The sequence below is a fragment of the Cololabis saira genome, chromosome 10 (genome assembly GCF_033807715.1).
Source record: "Cololabis saira isolate AMF1-May2022 chromosome 10, fColSai1.1, whole genome shotgun sequence".
NCBI classification, from domain to species: Eukaryota; Metazoa; Chordata; class Actinopteri; order Beloniformes; family Belonidae; genus Cololabis; species Cololabis saira.
The window spans coordinates 23364095-23389039 of record NC_084596.1 but is presented as its reverse complement, the minus strand read 5'-3'; the positions used below and the strand labels follow the sequence as shown (position 1 = coordinate 23389039).

Sequence of the window (24945 nt, the reverse complement as noted above, 5' to 3'; positions counted from 1 at the left end):
TTCAAACCAATCAGAATACTGAAATAATCATCACCTTTTTGTGCAAGAAAACCATCCTTCATTGAGTGTTTTTTTCTGTATTTCTGGAACAAGCTTCAGCCTCAACGAATAGAAAATGGATAGACATTTAATTAAATAAAAACACACTTATTTGCACTTAATTCTGATTATTAATTCTTCCCTTACAGTTTAGAGGTGCCAAGAAGACAGAAACAAATCAGTGAAAATATTTGTTTAGTTCATCAAAGAGTCCCTCTCATATCTACACTCTCACATCCATTACGTATGTAGCCAATATCTCTTACTACATACACCATTCAAATAAAACCGTAAAAAATCAAATGTGCTCGTGATACTTCTCTGTTTTTTTCATATGTGCAGCTCTTCACACATGAATGGTTACTTTTCATGTTATATATGACACACCAACCCACTCTTCCACACTTCTCTTACTAACCAGATCAGCTGACTTTATGTCCTTCGCCCTCACTGAGGCTCATTCATGTACAGAAATACATCCGGTTTAAAATCTGAGCAGAGAGGCTGCTTTGACCAGGGCATTTGCATTCCTCATTTAAAAACTGATTTACAAGTTAAAACAGCTGCAGAGGAACCTTGAAAGGAAAATGCTGTCTGCAAACAAGGAATACGTTTCTGGCCAAACTGGAACGGTGTCAAGGTAATGATGCTTCTCCATGACAGTATCAGGAAGGCTGTGTGTCCTTCAAACAAATGTAACCACATTCGGACACTTTATATGATGAGATATCAGAGATACCCCTCTGTCAGATGGCCTGCGATTTCACTGGAAGCCTGACAAAATGCACCACCTACTGCAATTTTATGTTCATGCTCTGGGTCTCTGGAAAGGACCTAGAGACAACTTGTATTGTAATAGACGCTATGTAAATAAAATTGAATTGAACTGAACTCTCTCTGTTAGCTTTGCAGGATTGCACTTCTGTAAATGATCTGCAGACAGGGTTACGGTGGTTTACTAAGAGACGGGCAGAGCCACAGCTCAGCACACGATGCTCCACTAGATGCTTACTGGATGACGCTGTGAATATGTTATTGTTATTATTACTGACAGTACTTGCCTTGAGTATATTTTGCTGATTTCTACACAAACATCCTACGGTGATAGACTGGCTTTAGAAAATATTTAGAAAATTGTACTTTAGTAGTAAAATTAAGTAGCAAAGTCCTCTGCAGTTTGTAGGTACTATATCTAAAAGTAAAAATAAAAGAAAATATGCTCAACATATTTCAAAAATTCTCATCTGATTATATACAAAATACTTTAAGTTATTTCTACTGTAGTTATTTTTTATACTCTAAGATCTTTAATGTGGGTCCTGCTTTATCTCTGCTTGTCCATAGGGAGGCAGAGTCTGTCCGAGGAAGCACTCTGCTTACTGTTAATATATATGCTGAACAGTATACTGCTACTACTCTGTACAACATATGAACGGGTGGTAAGTTAACAAGTTAATAAATGTGAAGTGTTTCAAAACATTTCAACAAAATTGCCCGAAGATAAGAACGGATATTGCACAAAAGTCTTGAACAACATGTGAGTGTGTTTTTGATCCAGTACAACTGCTGATTTCTCACTGGCGACTTAATTAAGTACTTCTGGCAATGGAACAAGTGTACTTAATAAAGTGTATATACACTGTATACGTGTAGATCTACGAGAGGCTGACTTATGCACTGCAAGCTTGCGTTTATGTTACTTTAGTGTTCCCTTTTACATATCGTTTCCTAACAGCCTTGTAAAATGATCTATTTCAAAGCATAACATTCAAACTAAACAGCAGCTGGTATTAGACATTTTTAGACTTGTTGTTAGTCAGCAAGCGATCGAAGTCAGTGGTGTAGGTTGAGACAGTATTTTCTAAAACAAAGCCTGCACCTTCCTGCAACACAATATTAACAATCTTACAGTAGGATAGCACACACAGTATCTTCTGTGTTTGACATAATAAACCATCTCGCAACACAATGACAACAATATGCTTGCACATACTGTAGTTAATTTACATTATAATATAAATATATAAATATATATGTATGTGTGTGTGTGTGTGTGTGTGTGTGTGTGTGTGTGTGTGTGTGTGTGTAGATCATCGACATACCTGCATCTCCTGTTCGATGCGGAGCCTCTCTTGACCAAGTTCCTCCTGATAAAACTAAATTATAGAGGAAAAATGATAAAACAGTTTCATATATCAAAAGTCCATCTAAAGATGCATGTAAAAAGGGAATCTCCACAAATAAATAACAAATATAGATCTCCGCGAAACAGTTAACTGTTTTATTTCACCACATTGACATGACATTGTGTGTGATGGCCTTCACACATGTGTGCATTTATTTAAGTACGGTAATGTTTAGTGCAGGCCAGCCGCTCTTGTGATCTAAATGAATAGCTGTTAAAATGAGGCAGAGGAATGCCACATATGCTGCACCAGTAGCATCTGTTGGGGAAAGACGTCTCGCCTGAGGAGACATTGTGGTCCACTGGAATGCAGCTATACTAGAAGACTATTTAAAATGTTCAAGGCTTAACTCAATCACTTAAAATGAAAAGGGTCAAACAGCTACAAAAAGGATCATCAAACCAGTACAAAGGATTTTTTCACGTTAAAACATTTGTTTCTATTTTTTTGAAGAAATATTTGATTCGTGTTAGGATGTGCCATCTAGCTCTTATGGTCTTATGTCCGTAATATCAGCAAAACCCCTTTATGTTTTTTGTTTATGTTCTTAAATCAACTTAACCTCCATGCCTCTAGGGAGACCATCAGAGTTAGAAACTGTAACATTTTACATGTGCCACATTCAGAGTTCACATTTTCTACAACTAAAGCCAGGAAACTGTCGAGCTCAGTCACAGATGAGACCTCAGATAGCTCGTCACGTGAAGTGACCAGAAGTTAAAAAGCCAAAAATACCTCAACATCCTTGTCCTTCTGTAGCAGAGATGAAGACAGCTCCTGAACATGTCCCTCCAGCTCTTCCACCCTGTGTGTCAGCGTTGTCTTGTCTCCATGCAGCTCTGTAATGAGGGCTTCCTTGGAGTGAAGCTCTTTAGTCAGTTCTTCAATCAACCTGAATGCAAGCACAAGAACGTCAATGCCTCCGAGGGAAGGATTTGATTGGTTTTCTGCTCTTGGTGATTCAAATTGACTCTACTTCTACATTTATTCAATAAGCAGAAGCTTATATTCCAAGTCATTTACAAGAGAAGAGCAGTGCTCAACCTCCAGTACAGTTAAAAAGACTCTAGAACATACATTAAGGCCCTGTCCCAATACTCCCACTACCCCTCGTTTTCATCCCTACCCCTAAATTTTGCGCGTTCCCATGAGGGTAGTGGTGTCCCTATTCCTCTTTCCACCTAGGTGTAGTGAAGAAAAGTAGTGTAGTGGCTATGAATCTGTCCCTACGGATCGAGGGATTTCCGATGCTGACTAGCTGATCTAGGGACAGAAAAACTTCCCAGAATGCTTTTCGTCGTCATTTGCGGACTGAATAAAAAAAAAAAAAAAACATGGCGGATATTTCTTATTTTCTAGTGAATAAAATCAATATTTTGAGTTAGTTTCTGCATAAAAATGCGTTTTGATTACATTTCTAGCGAGTAATATATATTTTACTTTCATAATATTCACTCAGTGAACGTACATAATCACTAGTTTGCCCGTTTGCCGAAGATCACACCAGAATAAAGGCTCCAGGGAAAATTTCAAGTGCCCTAAAATCTGTCCCTTCTTTTTTAGGTGATAGAAAGTAGGGCTAGTGAAAGAAAGTAGGGGGAGTATTGGGATTGGGCCTAACTGTACCGGTGAACCAAGTGGCCCCAGCACTAAACCTTGTGGCATCCCTTCGAAGAGGAACTGGGATGTAGATGTTTGCCTTTTCCATAAAAGAGTGTGGTATGCATGAAATGAAACAGCTCTGCACCTGTCTTTGTTGGTGTTGGATGGTGACAGGATACTTGGAGACCTCTCGTCTTCGGGGATCTCCTCCATAACAGCATCTAAGGAGATGAGGGAGGCGTGGGAGTGTGATCCCGCCAGTGAGGCCATCCTTTCAGCCTCACTGCGTGCTAGCTGGGCCTCCTGCAAGACATAACCCCATAAAGAGTTAGGACTTGATAAAGTGAGGCGTGTGTATTAGTACAGCTTGGTCACAGGATGATAAGACTAACCTCCTGCAGGAGCTGAATCTTTGCCTCAAGCACCTGTTGCATTTGGTCGATTTCCTGCTGTCTCTCTCGACACAGTCTCTGGAGCTCTGCTTCATTGTGATTGGTCAAGCTCTCTGCTGTTGTGCTATAAAAGAAAAAAAAAAGTAAAAATGTATTGTGACACTGAACACATTTGATCACTACTACTTGATGTTATAAACAAAAAGGCAATACCAAAAACATTGAGCTCACTGAGATTTGATGATGGATCTGATGGCGCTAAGATGTGAAAAAAGGCCAGTAACATTCTCTCTAGCTCGTGCACCAGTTTAGATTTGCACAAAATGTCAGGCAGGTCAGTTTTAGGACCTGACGGAGACAGCAGGGAGAGCCAAGTGAAAGTATGACAGCATCACTTTTACTGTCCTCTAGAAGCCTCATAGGATATCCTTACACTCATCCACTTATAGCATTGTGCTATGCTGCTATCATCATATATCATTACATAGGTGAACTTAATGTTTACACAGCAGGATGATGTGTTATTGATGGGATAAGTTAATGTAAATTAGTAAACTCTCATTGATACAGATAGTTCAAAATGCATATAATATTAAAAATAAGTATTTTAAACTTAAATTTGGTTCTCCGTTTGTCATCACAGACTTTAAGTGACTCAAGTTTATTTCGCTCATTGAAACAGTGTAAGCATCTGCTTGCATCACTTAGTCAACAATTGCATCCCAGAATTGATGCTCCCAGAATGGCACACGCCACCATGTCGCCATGAGTCCTGCTCTGGGCACTCTCAGCATACGTTTTTAACTCTGAACACCACATGCAGCAGCTCAGATAACTGGGATATTTTGAACCAGACTGAGTGATGTAAGTATCTGTCTCAAGGACAAGATTCCTTCATATAAAGTGGACAAAACTCACAAAGTACATGGACAGCCACACCTACAAGACTTTATGTAAGAAGTCAGAAAGGAGACTAAATAGTAATGTTGGTCTGTCAACTACAAACCTTATTTCCAAAAAAAAGTTGAGTAAGTTGGGTAAAAATGTAAGAAAAGTTTGAATGTATTAATTTGTTATTTTGTTTTAGCCTTTACTGTGCAGACACAACTTTCAAGGAAATTAGTTTCAGGCCATTTGTTTAGAAAATGTGAACAAATACAGACTTTTATCCAAGAGAAATGGTGTACATTTCCAATAACAGACAGCTCTGGCAGCCCAACCAAGCAAATGTTATCTGTGTCATAGTATGTCCTTTTCGAGCCTTGTGGCCCATAGAGCCAGTGTTTATCTCTGGTTTCTGTAGCAAATGAACAGGATAGGCGGCTAGTCTATCGCTGGATACTTCCCCTAGCAAAGCTAGGTACCCATTCATACACCTGGGTGAAGTGAGGAAAGCTGAGAATAAAGTATCTTTCCCAAGGATGCACAAAGTGACCCCAGTGCCAGGGTTCGACACCACGACCTTCAGATCCTGAGCTCAAAGCTCCAACCACTAGGCCACTCCGCTCCCCCCTCTGTGTCATGCTGTGATCTAACAAAAAACGTTGTTCTGAAGTCATGCTGATTTAATACCCAGGAGCCCCAGTACTGGGGGCACAAGTCATTTAAGAACATAAACCTGAGATTAGGCCGTGCGTAACGGGTTAAGTCATTCAGGACAAGATGTTGTCCTGCTGAAATAACAACAGACATGAACTTTTGAGCAATTGCACTGAAAATAATACTCCTTGAATTGTTGTGAGTATGATGTGCTTTAGCTGATGAAAAATCTATATTTTTGTAATTTGCTATGATAAATATTTATTTAATTGCTCAAATGTATTATTGATATATACTAATTGGAAAGATTAAATATTTGTAAGATTTTTATTTTATATTCTCTTCCAGAGTGATGTTGCTTTTATGTCGTATAAAACCTTTTGTCTTTTTTTTGTTGTTTGGATTAAATTCAAGATTTGTTAAATTTTAGAACTCTAAGGAAGTTACATTTCTAAACTTTTTTTTAAATAAATGTTTATAGCAATAATAATTTAAAAAAATTATATACATACACTAAATATTCTCCAATTTCAATATTTCCACCACCAAAAACAACCATATTAAAGATCATTAAAAGCCAGTCTGAGATAAAAGAGCCACTGAAGCTTAACATTAATGGAATATGCTGACTTAAAAATCAATAATCATGACTTTTAAGGACCATCTCAGTCAATTTATATCTTTTCACTTTGTTAATTCAAAGGCAAATGTGTATGAAGTCTAAACAGACTTCAGGGAATCATTTAGACTTTATAAAGTCCAAACAGATTTTGTAACAGTGCAAGACAATGCTTTACTGGGATCATAAGAGAAGCAGCCCCACGGGTGAGGAAAACATCTCTTTTAAGTAATCAACAATGTCATAAAGAAAACAATAAAATAAACTAACTGCTTACAAGTCCTTTTTATCAGCTTTTAATAATGCATAATCAATTATGCAAACATCTTGTAACTGTGGTTAAACATCAATGACATCTATCTTCTAAAATACTGTCTTCACATCAGATACAGACACCTTGTGTACAGAAAGAAGATTCAGATTGTAAAGCTGGATCCTCCTGCTCCTCTAACACCACTGCTCTCAACAGTACTCAATTCACTTCAATTAAGTTTTATTTATATAGCGTCTATTACAACACAAGTTGTCTCAAGGAGCTTTTCAGAAACCCAGAACATGACCCCCGAGCAATTATTACATAAACATAACATAAACAATGGCAGGTAAAAACTCCCCTAGTGGGAGAAAAACCTTAAGCCAAACAGTGGAAAGGAAAAACTCCCCTTTAGGAGGGAAGAAACATTGAGCAGGACCTGGATCATAAGCCAGCTGGGCAGAGCAGGAAGAGGGAGATCAGGAAGAGAGAATGAAGAACAGAGAGAGGAGAGACAGACACAATACTCATGGGTCAGATCAGTAGACCTTCATTCTCATCAACAACAACATAGCTGGAAAGTTTAATGATTATATCTTGCTCTGCTCTGAAATGAACAAAATCTGGGTACAGAATACACACACATGTAGACAGTATAAACAATACCAGTGCTGTTGTTGCAGTTGCTAGATGCAAGTTGTCTCTGTCATGGAACGACAAACTTCTGAATCTGAAGTTTACTGGATCTGAAATGTAGTTTTTGTCTTTCTTGCTAAATGGATGAGCTCCTAGAGATGTGGGGTGCTACCACGGTTAAAGCAAAGGTGTGTAGGGAATCACACACTACACTGAAGCAGGAAGACACTCCAACATCCATAGATGGAGTTGTACCACTGCATACACACGCACACACGCACGCACAACCTCTTTAAACCTCTTTAAAACCAAGTCTACCAATAACAGCTGACGCTAACTTGACTGAAAACCCTCTTCGGTGTCATGTATCATGAGTATACAAGAGTGAGAAAAACTGTTTTGCCAACAGCAGCCACTTACAAACTCAAAAACCTGAATGTATTCATGATAACACCTGAGCTGCAAAGTAAAAATCAGTTCTGAGCAATATTAGTGCACTTACAGGGCTTTGTCCAGAAGATCCTGTTTTTCCTGGAGCTCCTGCTTCAAGCTCTCTACTTCCACCTTCAGCTCAATGTTCTGCAACAGATGAATATCAGAAGGTGATCAGCTAATCAGTCATGTAATCATGCAATCATGAGTGTTGGAGGTGCCTTGTCTGCACCGACCACAGTGTCTCACAAGAAACATAAATGACCTGAATGTCTATGGAGCCACATAGTGGCTGGATAGGGGTTTGTGAAAATTCTCAGTGTTGATCAAAAACTGATGAAAACGTGCAAGTAAAATCAATAATAAGTCAATAGTAAACTATGTTCCAATACACCTATGGATAAAACAGCTTTTGAATCATGTAAAATGTCATTTTGATGGTCTGAAGAGAGGAAAATGAAAGCTTTTAGATTGGTATACCTCAGTCATTGCATTGCTGATTGGGTTTACTTAAGGCTCAGGCTTTTTCTCAGCCATAACATCACTGCATCACTCTTTCATTTGTGCTGTGTGAATCAGCCCCGCGGGGCGTTGTATGTCCTCGGTAACAGACATCTGACCGTGCTGTCACGGCGGGTATATTTAGAGCTGAAGAATTTGGAGCAGCTCAGATACTCATTCATTGGGCTGAAGTCCACAGTTTGTTTACCTGCTGGGGTCCACAGCGGGTGTTTGAGGGGCTGATAACTGCTCTTACACTAGCCAAGGTGACACAGGAGTTAAAGAGGGGGGTGTATGGTGGGGATCAGTCTTTCCATCCAATGTGTCCAAAGACACGTAGCAGTGGAGAGTTTGCGTGCTTGCTGGAGCAGATACTGCTCCGACTGGTCAGTCTCATTACTTCCTGCCCATCATGGTCATCAAGATCACTTATATCAAATATTACATACTGCTGGCTAATACATGCATACACATTTATTCTGCATATGTGAACACCGTACAGAAGACTAACACTGGCAAATATAAGATCATCTCATCTAAATTAAAAAAGCAGCTGACAGGATCTGAACACTTGATCAAACTAACATTTAACCTAATATAACAAATTGTTGGCCTGGTTAATCAATTGGTAATTCTGACATTTTATTAGGAATAAAGAAAATCGTGGCTTAATATAAAACCCGTAAACCAAGGACAGAAATAACTACGGGATCTGTCTCAAATCTGTCTCAGAAAAGCAGAAATATAAGAAACTTGTTAAAAGGGCAACATGAAGGAAAGAGTAACAACAGACAACAGAGACTCAGGTTGTGTTAAGCAAATATTTGTCCTGCAGCGAAATACTCGACTGGTGAAACAGGTTCGATAAGAAAAACACACTAGTAGGTGTGATTATTTTTGTGTAAACGCTAGAGCTGTTCTGATTCAATTCTAATATCAATATTTATCTGTGTGCATTTCAGTGAACATTTATTGTGGTTAATGTTAGAGAGTCAAACGCCACAGTGCCATCTTGAGCACATATTTGTTTTAATGCTAAATGAAAAAAGGATGTCAATAACATGGAAGAGGTAAAAGGTCATAAGTGCAAATACCACTAATCTAAAACAAATAGGGTTAAAAAGAAAAAGAAATATAGAAAAATTGCATAAATTTGTGCAACTACATTTGACCGTTACGGACCAACAAACATTAAACACAGACAATAAAAGACCGGGCTCGACTATAAAAATGAATATTGTAACACAGGAGTAGAACAATATTGTTTTTATTATACCTGATATGTTTGATTGTGCTCCCTTGGGCCTTCTCTTGGATTGTAATTTGTATTTCCACACATCGGGTCAGAATATTTTTTCCTCATAAATTTTTGGAACAAAAATAACCAGGAATACGTTAAGAAATGATCATCCAATTTGCTCAATTCTCTAAAATACTGAGAAAAGGAGCTTCAGTTTTTCTTTAAGTGTGTCTTTTAGCAGAGGAAACACTGGAAGACCCTTTATGAAGGGATAAGAGATAAATATATACTATAATTCATTGTGAATGCAACATTCAAAGCAAAGGTGACTATTTCACACCAAATTGTACATTTGATTAATCCGGATGAGTAATCTGGTGTTTGTTCACAGTTCTCTCTTCAGAGCAAATACTGTTTGTTTTTCCTGTACTCCGTTAGGTCATTGTGACATCTGAATTTAGTTTCAGCCTTGTTATAATACCATTTTGTGCTTTTGCCTGCCATTCCTTTTCAGTGCCTTGTGTAAAGTATTTTGTTACTAAAGTCTTTGATTATTTCGTGTTAGCCTATACTTGCCTACACTGAAGTCCTCTTCTGGCTTCTACACACTTTTTAAGTATTACTCATGCGTCAACAATATTCTTTGCAGATGGACAGACATCTTCCCATCTTGAAAACAGATCTATATTTAGACATCATCACTGCGCACCTGCTGCTTTTACTCGTCCTGGCCGCTGGGCCCTCAGCAACAGCTCCACTTTAAACCATGACACCAAACATAAACTAAACACACCTGCACCATGCTGACTGATCCTTGAAAGATAGTTATTATCGATGAACCTGCTCACTCTGATTCTGCTGCATCGCTGTTACTTAGCAGATAACATCCTTTGAATTATTTTTCCACTATAAATGAAAAGCCTTGATGAGCTGCAGCTTTAAGAAATTTCAATGCAGACTAGATATAATCACAGACATGTTTCATAAACATGTGCCAGCCTAAAAAAGACACTTTTGAGCTTTTCTAATGATACATTTAAATCATGATGTTATATTCAGTGTGTTGACAAAAGGAAAAGATGAAGCCACTTATACGTGTGTTGATATACAGGTCATGTCTAGTGGACACCACTCTCAATACATGTGATGAATAAATCAGCACAGTGAAGCGGCTCTATAAATAGATATTGTTGAGCTCTCGGAGAGATCACTATGTACCAGGACTTACGCACCTACTCCGTAATGTGTTACACTAAAATGTTTCAGAGAGACAGAGCAAGGATTTGCACGCTCTGTAGTTAAAATGAGCAACTGAGGTCAGGTATCAACTTCAGAACAAAGATTCACTTTCCAATAAAAGGGATCTGACTGATCAACCTTTAGTTGCACAGAGTGAGATGGTGAAGTACAAGGATTACATTCCAGCTGCGTCTGCATACATGATGCGATCGCCGCTGGAATGTAATAATAGTGGAAGATGAGTGGAATAAGACTTGGGTCTTGTTTAGCTGGATCATGCAGTCACTTAGTTTTCTCATATCCAAGAATCATGGGTGATCAGGGGGGATTTGAAATAAAAGCCCAGAGAAAGAGCAGAGTTTTAAATGCTGGCTTATGTAAACAGACAACAGCTGAACTGGGTCACCTTTTCATAAAGGCCTTACATGCTGTACACGCAGATAAATACACAGACACATTTAGAAACGGTACAATAACACGTGCATAAAAACGTCTGTACTGGCATCTTTGCATAGACTTCTATCAGCTACATATTTTCCTCCATATATTCATTTCAAAGACCAAAGATGTTCAGCGGTATCATCAATCATATGCAACGTTGTAGATCAGGAAAGGAAAAAACCCTCATGCTCTTTCTATTAATCTCTAAGACACATTTGTTGGTTATTTTGTTGATTGGCATTTCAGCAGCCGTTTAAATACAGGCAAAAAGCAATGAACAGATTATGTTTGACCTGCTATAAAATACTGTAAATATCAAAACAATACTGTTTTAACCCTCTAATGCCCGGCATATAAGATAATACATAACAATTCTTTATTATATATTGAAATTAAATATACCTCCAATTTTGTCATTAACAGTTTGTAAATAGTTATTATCATGAATACATTAGGTAATTTGATATATTTTTCCATTTACTTATTTATTGATGTTCTACTTATAAAACTCTCTAAATGTTTTTTATTATGGGAGGGGTGGATACGTCTCAGAAATTCACATATCAGATATGATTCATCTCACATTACAGGGTTAGCACCCCATATTCATGACCTCGGTAGGGACCATTTGTTTAGAAATGCATTTTTTTCTAGAGCACTTATCACAGATAAAAATCCCAAAGTGCTTTACAATAAAAAGCAGAGCAGGATAAAGTAAGAAGCATAAACAAATAGGGATTAAAAACATAAAAAGAAATAAAAGAGCAAAATAAAACTTTGTTTTAAGTTTAAAAAATGGCAAAGTCAAGGCTATTGAGTTATTATGTAAAGAATGACCAATGATCGGATCTCTGTTTTCAGTAAGGGGTAAGCATTACAACGAGGAAAGAAGTTTAACTCCCTCCCGCTCATCGCTTCCACGTTGCGCTACATGTATTTGTTTATATAATATTTTTTTCAGTTTTTTAAAATCATACTTTCTTTTTCATTTCTGGATCGTTTGCTGTCAGGCTCGCAGTGTAAATGCCTTCCATTAGGGAAATTAAGTTTATTTAGTTTGACCAATGAGCACCAAATCACAAATTCACAAATCCTTGTATGAGCCCCCGGTGGCGAGCATGACTCCAGTGCAGCAAAATGCACTTTCTGCTGCATTCAACAAACATTAGTCTTTCACAAGGTGGACGTATCTTTGTACAACAAACCCATGACAGGTCCCATCATCTCAACCATACCAGTGTTATACTTGGGCCGACAAACAGAGGAGGTAACGCATGATGAACACAACAGGAGATGATTAAGAGACAATCAAACGCTTTAGTTCATCCACTCAGTGCCAGGTGCCTTTACAAAGCAAAACTTATCAGATAGTGATAATGTTTTGTTTGTCAAGGGAGCCGTTCTGACCTAGAACAATGACTTCAAATTAATGGGCAGTAGTTGAGGAGAGCTATACTCACACTGCGGTAGACATCTTCACTGCTCTCCTCATACTTCTGCTGAATCCTCTCCTCCAGGAAGTAGATGCGGAGCTTGAGGCTGAAGTTCTCCTTCTTCAGGTCATTCAGGTGCTGTGATAAGGTACGGTAACCGTTAGTCATGACCGTCAAAAAGCACCGACACGGCTTGACATGTCCGGTATAAGTCAGAAATAAACAGTAGCCTGGGACGTCTCCGTCTCACAAGGGAATACGGAGTCCATTTTACTGGACAGCAACTGTCAAATCTTTCCCTCGTCTTAGAGTCCAGTAACAGACGGATATGCTCCGTCCTTTTCCAGAAGAGCACATTGTCAAAAAAGGGAGAAAAAAAAAACTAAATCACAAAGTAGGACACAGAAGCACCATCAACAAAACAAGACACACTAAAACTATAGCGCATTCACACACACTCTCAAGACTTTTGGGCTGTTTGTCGTGCAGAGGGCTACTCTGCAGCCCTGCTGTCAGACGTGCAGCCGTGGCAGCTCCATGGTGTGTTGTGGTCTGTCTGGGGATGGGTCCGGATCTTATTTTACTGGAGGAGACATCCCTGGAATCCCAGACTACCAGGGGAGATGGATGGAAGGGGGAGGAGGATGAGGAAGGGGGAGGCAAAGAGCTTACTGGCACTTGTAACATAGTACTGAGGGAAATCTCACCCCTCTGCAAAAAAGGAGAGCTGAGGGGGGCAAACAGGGACTTGATAAGAAAGAGTAAGCTAGATGTTGACTGTAATTTGTTGGTGACATTTTGCCTTCCTATTTTCAGTTGCATTGAATTAAAAGTGTAACTGTTCATTTGATCCCCTTGATACAAACGACTCTAACTCAGATCCATCAGTCTCCATGTCATAGCTAATCACAACAGTGACTTTAATCTTTACTGAACCAGACAACAGCATATTAAAGTTTCTTTTGTATGTTCCACATGTTGACAATTTGAGTCTTTGTAAGAAATCCCTAACAAGTTTATACAATACATTTTACTTTGTAGTAAGGCAAACAATGCCCTTTTTATAGCCAAATGTAGTTGATGCCTCTAATACCATCAATAACGAGTTCTAAAATTAACGTTATGACTGAACTGAACTAAAATAACCACATATTGTATAGCAATGTCAGTAAATAAAGGGTCTGAGCAGCACCCTGAGTTCAAGAGGATGAAGTCTCATCCATGACCATTGTTAAATAAAATTAGCAATTTTTACCCAGTTTATGGTTGTATCTTAGTAATTTTAAGTCTCTAGTAGCAGCAGAGAATAATTAGAGGGAAACCAGCAGCTACTAAACGATAAAATAAGACCAACCCCCAGGTGTCGGGTGGGTGTTCATCACTCAACTAAAGAAACAACAATTTTCAGATTTAAAAGCAGACTAGGGGATTTCAACTGATGGGGGTAGAGGAATATTAGTATACATTAATACAGCTTCATTATCATTCTTCCAAAGCATAAATATCCAAGACAAAACAAATGCCAACATTATATAGCAGAAAACCAAGATAGTGCAGACAATGGAATAAAGAGCAGTCACATAGATTATTTTTAATAATCTCTATATAAAATGTCTTTCTCTTTGAAAAAAATAAACTTATTTTAGGGTAGTTTAGGGTTTTGTGACTTGTGGGGAAGACAATCTTACACTTAGAAATATATATATATATATATATATATTTTTTTTTTTTTTTTTTTACTTATTCTTCTTTTGCAAAAGTATAATGGCAAAAGAAAGCATGAGTAGCATATAGAGGGAAAACATATAATTCCAGCCTTAAACTGGTGATAAGTGCTTTGGTGTCAGAGGTACTTTGGAGTCAGCACCTATAGTGGCTTTTAACAGTATTGTAAATAATGGCAATACCGTATTGACTTCCCTTTTTACAGGGTCGGTTTGAAATTCTACATCAATTTTTATCTACAGTTTATGGTTAGAACATTTTAAGAAACCCTACACATCAAATGTAAGTGAGTTGCCCAGGAGGTGGTACGTTTCAGATGAGTTGCTGCAATCTTCACCAGCAATGGTTTGGCACCATAGTTGGCACTTGGACAAACATTTCTGATTCTCAGTCAGCTCGTGATTGATGTTGACAGCAGGAGTGTGCTCTGTCTTAACTGTATATTGCTGTTTTTACATGTTAACTGCTTTATATAGATTTATCAGAGCTGCATAGTGATCAGTATTCTCCTCAGTTACTTTATGGAAAGCTCTGTAAACAGACAACCCAATATATTTAGGTTATTGAATAAAGTGCTTTTGTCTCACAGTTCCTAACACTCTGTGTGAATACACAAGAATTAGTCAGATGCTCTACTAAAAGTCAGAAGTTGCTCTGAAAAAGTCTAACCAGTGCTGTAAAATGAAGTTAGAGAGAGAGACAGACAGGTGAGAGGAAGAAATAGGAGACCTGGGAGCTGTGCGCCAGAGTGCTATTAATAGGGAGGTGTCCTGAATCTCAGTGGTGAATCCCTGAAAGTCCCTCAGAGGGATGAATGAACTAAAGAAGTGAACGGTAGAAATGGACTAGGGACTTTACAAAATCTGACCCTTTTTGTCATCTCTAAATGAATAAGGATTGAATGATGACGTGATTAAGAGGGTTACGTCATTTTAAAATCTTGATGCAGTCAGTAAGTGCGCCTGTTGTAGTGTCACGTTGCATCCTGTTGCTAAATAATTCAGAGCAAAGATAGGCGAGCCGCCAAGATGGATCTCCCATATAAGATTAGGGATGACATCATATACATAAAGAATATTTTTAAGCAATCCATGTGCAAATAAGTCATGGTCTATCTCTCCCACACATACATGACTTTTAGCGTTTGATAAATAACTAATAAATAGAAGTGTTAGTGTGTGCGTGTCCTTTGACGTGTTTATATGAGGTGTGAAAGTGACACATCCATGAAGTGAACCCGTGTAAGTGACTCCAGCTCCGAGGAGGGAGGTCCCCAGCTTGTGACTGGTCAGCCACACTTCCCTCTTTAGCAGGGTTTGGCAGCTCCTGCCGCAGCAATGTGTTTTATCATGATTCAGTATATGTCTGAAAAAGCAATCGTTTCCAGATCAGCACTGAGATGCATGTAGGAGAAAGTGAGTGGAAATCAATGTTATACTTTGCTACAGAGTTCAGGGAATCTGCCCTGCTTGTGTTCATTGTTTTACAAAGAGTTTAAGGTGCCAATCCTATTGACAACAATGCATTTGGACGATAAATACTTATTCAAACTAGGTCACCTTCACAGTCATGAGCGTTATTAGTTAAGGACACTGAAGGTTCCCTGTGTTGATTTTGTTCACAGAGGCAAGAAATGACAACAGATGACAACAGAAAAGATGTTCCAGACAGCTGCAGACCAAGTTTTAGGTAATTATGGTTATTGCTTTCTGACAGTACTTTTAGCTTAACATTATTCTACCAATAAAAAATATATTTTGTTGTTTTTTTTCCACCTAGAAATGACTAACAACAAACAAAAAAAACACTCATTCTCTGCAAGAAAGCAAATTAAACAAACTCAAAAATGCTTCAAAAATCAGTAAATGCATAAACTGATGTTATTTGACTAAAGCACTTTTCTGAGATGCTCCTACACCTCTCCATGATTCAAAACATGTTACAGAGGGAAAAATGAACTGCTCATATTGTTAGCTTCATCGTTTTTTCTTCATTTATCCACCTCGTGATAACAATGGGAAATTAAGTGTGTGTACTGAAAAGAACTGCTCCTTCACACTGTGACTGCTGTGTCCATATCAACACTATAGCCATCATTATAATTATTTAAGGAGTATCATCTGAAATTCTCACCATACTGCAAACAATACATAATGACTTCCAAAGCATACTTTTTTTAAATGTACCCAGTAGCTCCAGCTATAACACATCAGGTCCACATCAAACAGAACCTGCAAATGTCCAGTGTTTGGGTGAATAAATAAGGATTGAATTTGACTGCTCTCCGCTCACAAGCCAGGGTTTATAAACAGTTTTAGTATGAATAAGCAGGGCTATAGTATCACATGTGATCACATGATCATATGTGTTGTAAAAGACATTTGAGCCAGTAAAATCCAGTTATGAAGCCTTAAGTTTCAAATGTGCGTATCCTACAATAACAAGGCATGCTACTCATTTAATGGTAACATCATGTCTCCACGCCCGCCTAGACAACCTCAAGTTGAACTTATCTCGTCAGTTATGTTAACTCACAATCATTTAAATAAACATGACTTCAAATGAGTGTAAGCAGAAGAAGAGACTCTCATGTTAAAATGTGACATCAATTTCAGTTGAAGAAACATTTGACGACTTTTATGAAGTAACGTCTGACCGTAGCAGTCTCTTGTTCCTGCTATTAGCAAAAATGAGCAGAAGTAACTTTGGACTCTCGTCCCAGTTGTTTCTTGCTAAATATGACAAATCAGCAACAGTAAAACTAGCTCACAGAGCTAGAATGAAAGAGCAACAAAGCAAAAGACTAAACAAATCTTAGTGTCATAAAAGTGAATTGGGCTCCACATCTATAGGGGGACCTGCTCAGAGTTTCCTTCATGCTGTATCAGTCTATGGTAGCAACTGCTTAGGTCGTTTTTTCTTTACTTTTGAATACGATCCTTTAATAGTTTAAAGGTTTCCTGACAGTACCCTGCTGCTAAACAATGAAAATATAAATTTAATAGACTTTTTTTACTCTATACTACTTTCTGGCCCCCAGATCTGCATTTGGATCCTCATCCAGCTTCACATTGGATTAAAAACTGCAGTTACACGACGTCCAGTAATGGTGCAGAGGAAAATGGAAATCTTAAGTGGGCCACGGAGTACCCAGAGGCAGATCAAAATAGCAGGAGGTTTCTGGGTGTTTTCCATCCTGCATTCTCAGCTGCAGGTGCTCACGTTCTCTGCACAGGCTGCTCTTCACATTCCTTGGCTTTGTGCCTGAATTGTTCAGTAAAGTATCCTGATACTCAACTTGGGTCTGAGTTTGTTTTACTTAGGTTTGTGAATCAAAGGATGGAGAACCACAAGATGGCTCTAGAGAGTCCATTTTCATGTTACACTAAATCCAGACACAGTGCAATTAATCAAGAACAAGAACAAGTGTGTGCCACCAACATTATTGTAGAAAGAAGAAAAACATAAGCTCACCTGTTCGAACTCCTTGAGTGTGTGAGGCTGAAGAAGGGGAGAGTTGTCTGTCTCATCACTACACAAATCTAAACACAGAAAACATGATATTAAAAGAATAGCAGGATCCGCCGCCATTTATGTTTTGCAAAAGCATGTTAAGAGTGAACACTACCTGTCATGTGACCTGTGTTCTTGGGTGAAGACTCCTCTTCAACGGTACTGCCAGGGAAGCAACAGAATACATAGTGACGCACAGAGAAGACGAGCAGAGCACAAGAGACAAGAGTGCCAAATAAATTCATGCAAAACAAACGCTTACAAGCAGCTGTTCTTTGAATGTAACACACAACAGGATGCCTTACTTTATGAACAAAAGGATGTTGTGTAATGCAAAATCTTATTGAATCTTTTCACTAAAGGCATGGTCTCATTTGCACCCCTGTAGCAGAGCAGGGGGTCATCAGGGGGTCTCAGCAGGGGAGGTATGAGGAACAGAGAAGAGCCCCACGGGGTCAGAGGTCTACTGACCCTGAACATCTGCTGCTGAGCAACCAAGACTCACAACATTTGTACTTAATTAAACGCAACCGATGAGAGTATAGAAAATTACACTGACCGACCAGAACATAACGAACTCAAACGCTGTTACTAGCCATGCCATAAAGCTTCCACAATCAAACATGCAGAAGCACTAAATGCCCCAGCTGTGACTATAACCCTGCTACCCATCATTGCTCCCCACTCAGTCAAGAGTTAATTCCTCGTACAACTGCCACTGAGTCATAAAATGTAAAGACAGTTGCTGCATGCCAAAGATTTAGAAGTTGACCAGGTGGATAAATACTCTCCATCCAGCATGTCTATGATGGGCTGGGCTTCACTTTTCATAGCTGTTTTCTTAATGCAAATTTCAGTGGGGCACTCCATATGGTCACAGTGCCCCCCCTGTAAGTGGGAGGGCTTCATGATGCTCTAACCTCCATAATACACAGTTATGCATATTTAATCTACTAAAATTCTGGATTCTCCAAATGTAATCCAATAAAATCTAAAATGCAGGTAATTTCATCCACTGAAATTTGATCTGGTGCCTTTAAGACACTTAAATGTAACATCCTGCAGATTTAATCCATTTTATGTTCAAGAATCTGCACATCTATTCAGCCTAAATGTGCAGAATTTTAATTAGGTTAATAAATGAAATTGAACAGTGCATTAGGTTGTGCAGGGTGGACAACAACCATTTAAATGGTTAAAAGTGATGCTTCATTTTGAATGAAGGAACTGAATATTAGTGAACACATTAAATATTTCCTTTAAACATTTACACCTCCCGCTGCCTCAGCAGAGCCACTAAAATAGAAAAAAGACAGCTCCCACCCCGGCTCTGACCCGTTTGACCTGCTGCCTTCAGGAAGACGCTACAGAGCCATCAGGTCCAAAACTAACAGACTGAAAAACAGCTTTTTCCCCAAAGCCATAATCGCCCTGAACAAAATGTGAATGTCTTCATTACTGTTTTTTACCGTGCAATACTTTTTCCTGGCCTATCTGTGCAATATTCCACCACATGTGTAGTTATATGTTATTATCTGTAGATAGGATCTCAGGTCTTGATTTCACTATTCAAATGCACCTTAACCTTTTTATATTTTTATATTATTTATATTTCTTATCTGTTTGCACTGTCTTGCACTGGAGAGGTGATGCTGCTTTTAATTTCACTGTACCCATGTATAATGACAATAAAAGTATTCTATTCTATTCTATATCCCCAAATGCAGAAGGGGACCATTTAAAACAGCCCTCTGTTTAAAATGTATGTTCAGTTATGCAAAGTAGGTCACAATTAACCGCATGGAGCGCAAGTTAATTTATATGTAACAGGGAATTGCCTCACAAATGGAGTTTCAGTGCGGAAAAATACAATGTTCCCAACAAGGTGAAAAGCAGCCAATAGCCCAACAGCTCTGATGTATAAAGCATGCAATGCAGTGATGGCTACAGCCACATATTGCGAGCAGAAAATGGCCTACTGTCATATTGAATTCATGAACAAGAATAAAAAAAACTTGACTCTAGTAGACAGAGAAACTCTGGTTATTGCCGCCGCCTTGTCTATCCTGTGTTGGGAGATTTGAGGATAAAACAATGATGTACCCCCGCACACGATCCATCCGCCTCACCTCTCTGACTCTCTCCAGATTTGCTCTGGCGACGACGAGCTCCAATCCATAAAGGCTGCTGCTTCAGTCAGCGCGCATCCATGCCGCAAAGCCTTCACACCGCCCGTCCATTACTGCCGTGCTGCTGAATAATATAACCTTCCACAGTCAAATAGGGCCATGTCATCTGCAGCGGTCGCAGCGCCGCACAGCAACTCCGGTTCAGTGTGTGTGTGTGTGTGTGTGTGTTGTCCGTGTGGGGGTGTGTGTGTAACCGGGCTCCCTAAAGCCTGAGTTATGCTTCTGCGTTAAATCGACGCAGAGCCTACGGCGTAGGGTACGCGGCGACGCGCACCGTACTCTGCGTTGGTGTAACGCGGAACCACAAATCAGCCTTACTACGTAGCAGAGCCCCTGCCGTTCAACCAGGGAGGAATAACATGCTTTTACAGGACAAAACCCTCTTCTAAAGGCATCCCGAGAAAATAGCTTGTATTTCAAAATAAAATACCTCGAGCTGCTTTCAAATGAGTCTTCAGGGAATATAACCAGGTCGTGTTGCATTATACATAATAATAAAATGCTTACCTCAGTCATGGATGGAGTAGATTTATTTACAGGTAGAGCAACACAAGTATATAAAAATGCTCGTTTACTTGTTTTACATTTGAAATTTAGCCAAAGTTGAAATAAAAGCATGTAAGCATTTCCAGGAAAATCTAGGATTTTTGTCATTTCCTTTAACTTTTTGATGCCCACTTGGAGGTGGAGCTAAGTAAAATCAATCAAAGTGTTGGAGATGTGCTTTATTTACTTTCTAAATCCTCTCAGGACAATGTCTGTCCCAACTGTGATGAGGAAAGACAATCCATTACAGGACAATGAGGCGTCTACAGCTATTAGATGACAGCCTTGACTGCAACCTTTCCCCCAGAACTTTGCTGAAACATCCAACTATCTTTGTCTGTTTGGAGGCAGATATGTTGTTGGGACATTTAAGAGATATGGAGGGATTTGGGGGGGAGAATGAATGAGTGTAACCATTTGTTTCAGGAATTTATTACAGTTGAAGATGTAAAAGGGGTCAAAAATGTATTGATATAATTAGAGACATGCGAGGCAATGAGCAACTCCTCTCTAAAATATGCAAAACTGCTAAAAATGCAAAGACATACTTGAATCATTCTTTTTTTGTTAACAATTTTTTATTAGTTTTATGCCAACTTTTAAAAAGAAAAAATAGGCAGACAGTCACAAGCACAGCTCTACACACTTGCTGTAGCAACATGTCCACTGTACATCTGAAAGGAACAAATGCAAAAAACAGGGGAAAAAATGTCTCACAACAGTTAGAGCAAAACAAAAACACTTCATATACTGTACATATTTACGCTTGACTGTCTCATCCTTGACCCACATACATACACATACACGCTCTCACACAGACACACATTCACATCCACACACACACCATGGCATATCCATCCCAATACTCGCAATTAATCAACAAAAACCCTCCCACCCCAGTGAGTGATCTGCACCATCCCCTCCCCGTTCCCCCCTTTATAGGCAAGACTTCACAGCTCTGATGGCTTCTGACCAGGATTTTATGGTCTTTGGTCTTTGGTCTTTATGGTCTTTCTTTTTGCTCCATGAGACCGTGCAACAGAGAGCTCAAGGGTTAAAATATCCATCAGAAGATGCCACCAGTGATCCAGTGATAGATTATGTGGTGGTTTCCACCGTACTACCAATATTTTTTCTTAGCAGCAGTTAAGCCGGAAAGCCAAATTCTTTTTTCATGTATTGACATTACAAATCAAGAATTATCATTCAGCAAACAAAGTACGGGACAGCATGGAACCTCCTTATTTAAGATTTTGGATAAAGATTTGGTGACTTGTAACCAAAACAACTGTACTCCAGGGCATTCCCAAAACATATGTATAAAAGTACCTAAGCAACCTTGTGTACATAATTGGCAGAGGGGAGATGATTCCAGCTTCATTGAATGTCTAAGTCTGGGAGTAAAGTAAGCTCTATGAACAATATTTAGGTGTATATGGATGGTTAGGATTTTTTGAAGCTTGAATTATATTATTCCACACTACTTTCCATGTTATTTCAGAAGTAATAGAATTAAAGTCACTTACTAGAATACTTGAATCATTCTTGGAAGATATCCCGAACCTCTCCAACATACATGAGCTCATATATGATGTGCATTAGGTGGTATCATAAGGTAGCATATGGTGTGTTTTGTTGTTTATTTTTATACCACAGCACCCTCCCCTGGACTGTGGTTGCCACTGACTCCCCCTGCTTAGTTGACGTTTGGGCCCCATGACCTGCTTTCAAGTGCCAGCTAGTGTCAGCTGGCTTGAGACAGGAACAATTAAGGCTGGGATTTTTAAGTAAATATGGAAAAGTTCAAAGATGCCTGGGAGCAGAAGGCTGCAGTTTCTGCTGAGTGTATCTATATCTAGCTGCAGTCAGATCCAGCTTTTGTCTTCAGACAATTGTTTTTAATCATTTGCATGAAACTAGTTGAGATCAAATTTAGTGTACTGTAGTCTGATAAAGACCAAAGCAATATTTTCTTCGTGGTAAGAATGCTTCATGTTCACATGAAAGATCTGATGTGTGATAATAAAAAATATGCACAGTATAAAGCTGCCAGCAAACCGTTGCAATTCCAAGGCCTTCCAGTTAACAACGAGCAATGAAACCATCCTCTGCAGTTGCCATTGTTTCATTCTCTGATATAATTTCAGTGTTTTTGCTCTTTTTGAATGAAAGCAGAAAACAAGTTGCTGAATTAATTCATTAATTAACATTTCACACTACAGCATACCATAAACTGTAGAGGAAGACTTTTTTTCTCTGTTATCACCATGAAGCCTTTTCTTAAAAATAAAAGTAATAGCATTTTCAGATGAGTATGTTTTATTTTGACATGTTTTCATATTATGATCACTGCGTCCTGTTTCCCCTCTGTTGTGAATTTCATTTCATCAAAGGTTTTCCTGTTTCAGCTGAAATTAAGTTTACTGCTTTGATGCCTAAAATGCTGAGCTTTTGTTGAAATGCTAATATATACAGTATGTGATGGAATTATATTTGGCATTTGGTAAATCACAGTTTATGAAAGTTTTGCAGTCAGCTGTATTTAACAATATTTATTTATATTTATTTATGTATAATTAGGTTTCAGATTCAGATTCAGATTCATCTTATTGTCATTGAGTCAGCGGATGGCAGAGAATAGTAAAATGCACATGCCCATAGAGAACCACTATGGTTGGGACTTGAATCACAATACAATACTCAGACTTATTTTTCCCCTTTTCTTTGAATTTTATTTCATAGAAAGCTTTTGTCCTTTACTACTGCAGATTTACGTATTTTATTGCTCATATTCGGGGGAAATCATTTATTAAATCAATATTACAAATCCTCTTTTTTATATATATTTACAAACAGGGAGAGTGATTTACAAATTACAATGGAAATTAAATATTTATGAAAAATATTTTGTAAACTCTAAATTGTTCTTCCTATCTTTAACAAATACTAGACAAATACAACAAATGCATCTACATGTGGTGCTTGTGAGGCAAGACTAACAACTACCACTCATACTGCCAAAGTGCTATAAATATTAGAATCAGAATCAGAATCAGAAAAAGGTTTATTGCCAAGTTTGTTAAACACACACAAGGAATTTGTTGTGGTGATTGGTGCAATACACATATTAGGCTATGTTAATTTAAAAGAAAAAGTACAATTCTGAAGCTATCTTTTTTTTTCACGAAATAACATTTTATGTAAGGCATGCCCGGATTACATCTATTTTATGGCGTTTGTGTAATTAACAGTTTCAGTCAGTTGTAATGACCGAGAAAAAACGCTAGATGTCATCAAAGAACCACAATAATTCAACCTCGACGAAGAAAGCTCATCAAAGAATTATTTCAACGTAAATTTTCAAACAATAATGATTAACCACAATCATCATCTCAGTTATGATATTACATCGCCTATAAAAGATCTGCACCAGTGTGTCTGATCTGATTTCATCTTCAGCATTTATTTATCACCGCAAAACTAAGTCGTCTTCCCAAAAACCACGCGGGGTCCCGACTTGGAACCCCGCCGAGGCTCCGTGGAGATGATCCAGATAGCAGGAGCTTTCATAAAGTCCCTGTCAAGTAGGCATATCTTGTTCTCCTCCGCCAGGGCCATGGCCTCCAGCTCAGGGGAGGTTTCTGGGGACCAGTCCACCATGAACTTGTCCTTGGCCTCGCAGTAGTTCACCACCACCTCCTCGGGCTGCTCCCCCAGCAGCCAGTCTGGAACAGAGAAGGGTGGGGGAGTGAAAAAAACAAAACTCTGCCGGTAACAATATACATCATTATTACATTCAAAAAGGCAATAAACAAACCTGCAATATCATGGAGGAGGTCTTTGATGAGGTGGCCGATGATGGCATAGAGAACCCCGAAGAGGACGGAGACGGCTATGAGCAGGTAGAGGATGTAGGTGGGCAGGTGGATGGCGTCCCGGGAGGGAGGGATGTAGGACTCATACAGCACGGTTCCTTCCTCGTCCTTGTAACGGATATGTAAATTATTTAAAAACCCCACTACAGGCACCTCCGTGGTCGGGTCGCTCATGGCTCCGTCCTCTGTGCTGTCGGCCAGTGAGTCCGCTTATTATCTCTACCCATCTATCTCTGCATTAAGAAGCCGCCACGGGGATTTACTATGACAATGCGCTCTATTCAAAGCGACATACAAGGTTCAGAGGGGAATACATGCTCTATTTGACAGCTCTGAAATCAAACAAGAGCCTATGGAACAAACTTCCTGTAGACCTGAGGTCTGCTCCAACTGTCAGCTCCTTTAAATCAGGCCTAAAAACATTGTTTACTGAAGGTTACTTCTAAATTAAACTTACCTGCTGTATTCTACTGCCCTTATTTTTAACAGCTTGTACTTTTTATTATTTTACTTCTTTTCTTATCATCTTATTCTTAATTTTTTCA

The 24945-nt window shown here is 38.8% G+C and overlaps 2 protein-coding genes across 2 annotated transcripts in view; both read right to left on the bottom strand.

Annotated features, from left to right (window-relative positions):
• The window catches only part of LOC133452648 (myomegalin-like), a 45856-nt gene extending 25722 nt beyond the window's left edge, over positions 1 to 20134 (bottom strand). The window contains exons 1-9 of the mRNA XM_061732134.1: positions 19920 to 20134; positions 17906 to 17952; positions 17752 to 17819; positions 12580 to 12690; positions 7769 to 7845; positions 4220 to 4343; positions 3973 to 4130; positions 2961 to 3117; positions 2142 to 2195 (exon numbers count right to left, since the gene is read on the bottom strand). Of these exons, the coding sequence (XP_061588118.1) occupies positions 2142 to 2195; positions 2961 to 3117; positions 3973 to 4130; positions 4220 to 4343; positions 7769 to 7845; positions 12580 to 12690; positions 17752 to 17819; positions 17906 to 17952; positions 19920 to 19969 (846 nt within the window). The 5' untranslated portion in view covers positions 19970 to 20134. The remainder of the gene's footprint in view (positions 1 to 2141; positions 2196 to 2960; positions 3118 to 3972; positions 4131 to 4219; positions 4344 to 7768; positions 7846 to 12579; positions 12691 to 17751; positions 17820 to 17905; positions 17953 to 19919) is intronic.
• A 3437-nt stretch (positions 20135 to 23571) lies between these two features.
• Positions 23572 to 24645, bottom strand: LOC133451938 (uncharacterized). The gene is made up of 2 exons (XM_061731096.1): positions 24343 to 24645; positions 23572 to 24250 (listed from the first exon to the last, which is right to left on the bottom strand). Exons 1-2 carry the CDS (start codon positions 24572 to 24574, stop codon positions 24006 to 24008), a joined length of 477 nt encoding a protein of 158 aa, XP_061587080.1. The 5' UTR covers positions 24575 to 24645; the 3' UTR covers positions 23572 to 24005.
• Between the last annotated feature and the right edge of the window lie 300 nt (positions 24646 to 24945).

What these genes read in the sequence shown, in the direction of transcription:
- LOC133451938 (XM_061731096.1), bottom strand. Translation starts at nt 24,574, where the DNA reads ATGAGCGACCCGACCACGGAGGTGCCTGTAGTGGGGTTTTTAAATAAT. An exon ending in CCTCCTCCATGATATTGCAG is followed by an intron (nt 24,251 to 24,342) that starts GTTTGTTTATTG and finishes TCTCTGTTCCAG; the next exon opens with ACTGGCTGCTGGGGGAGCAG.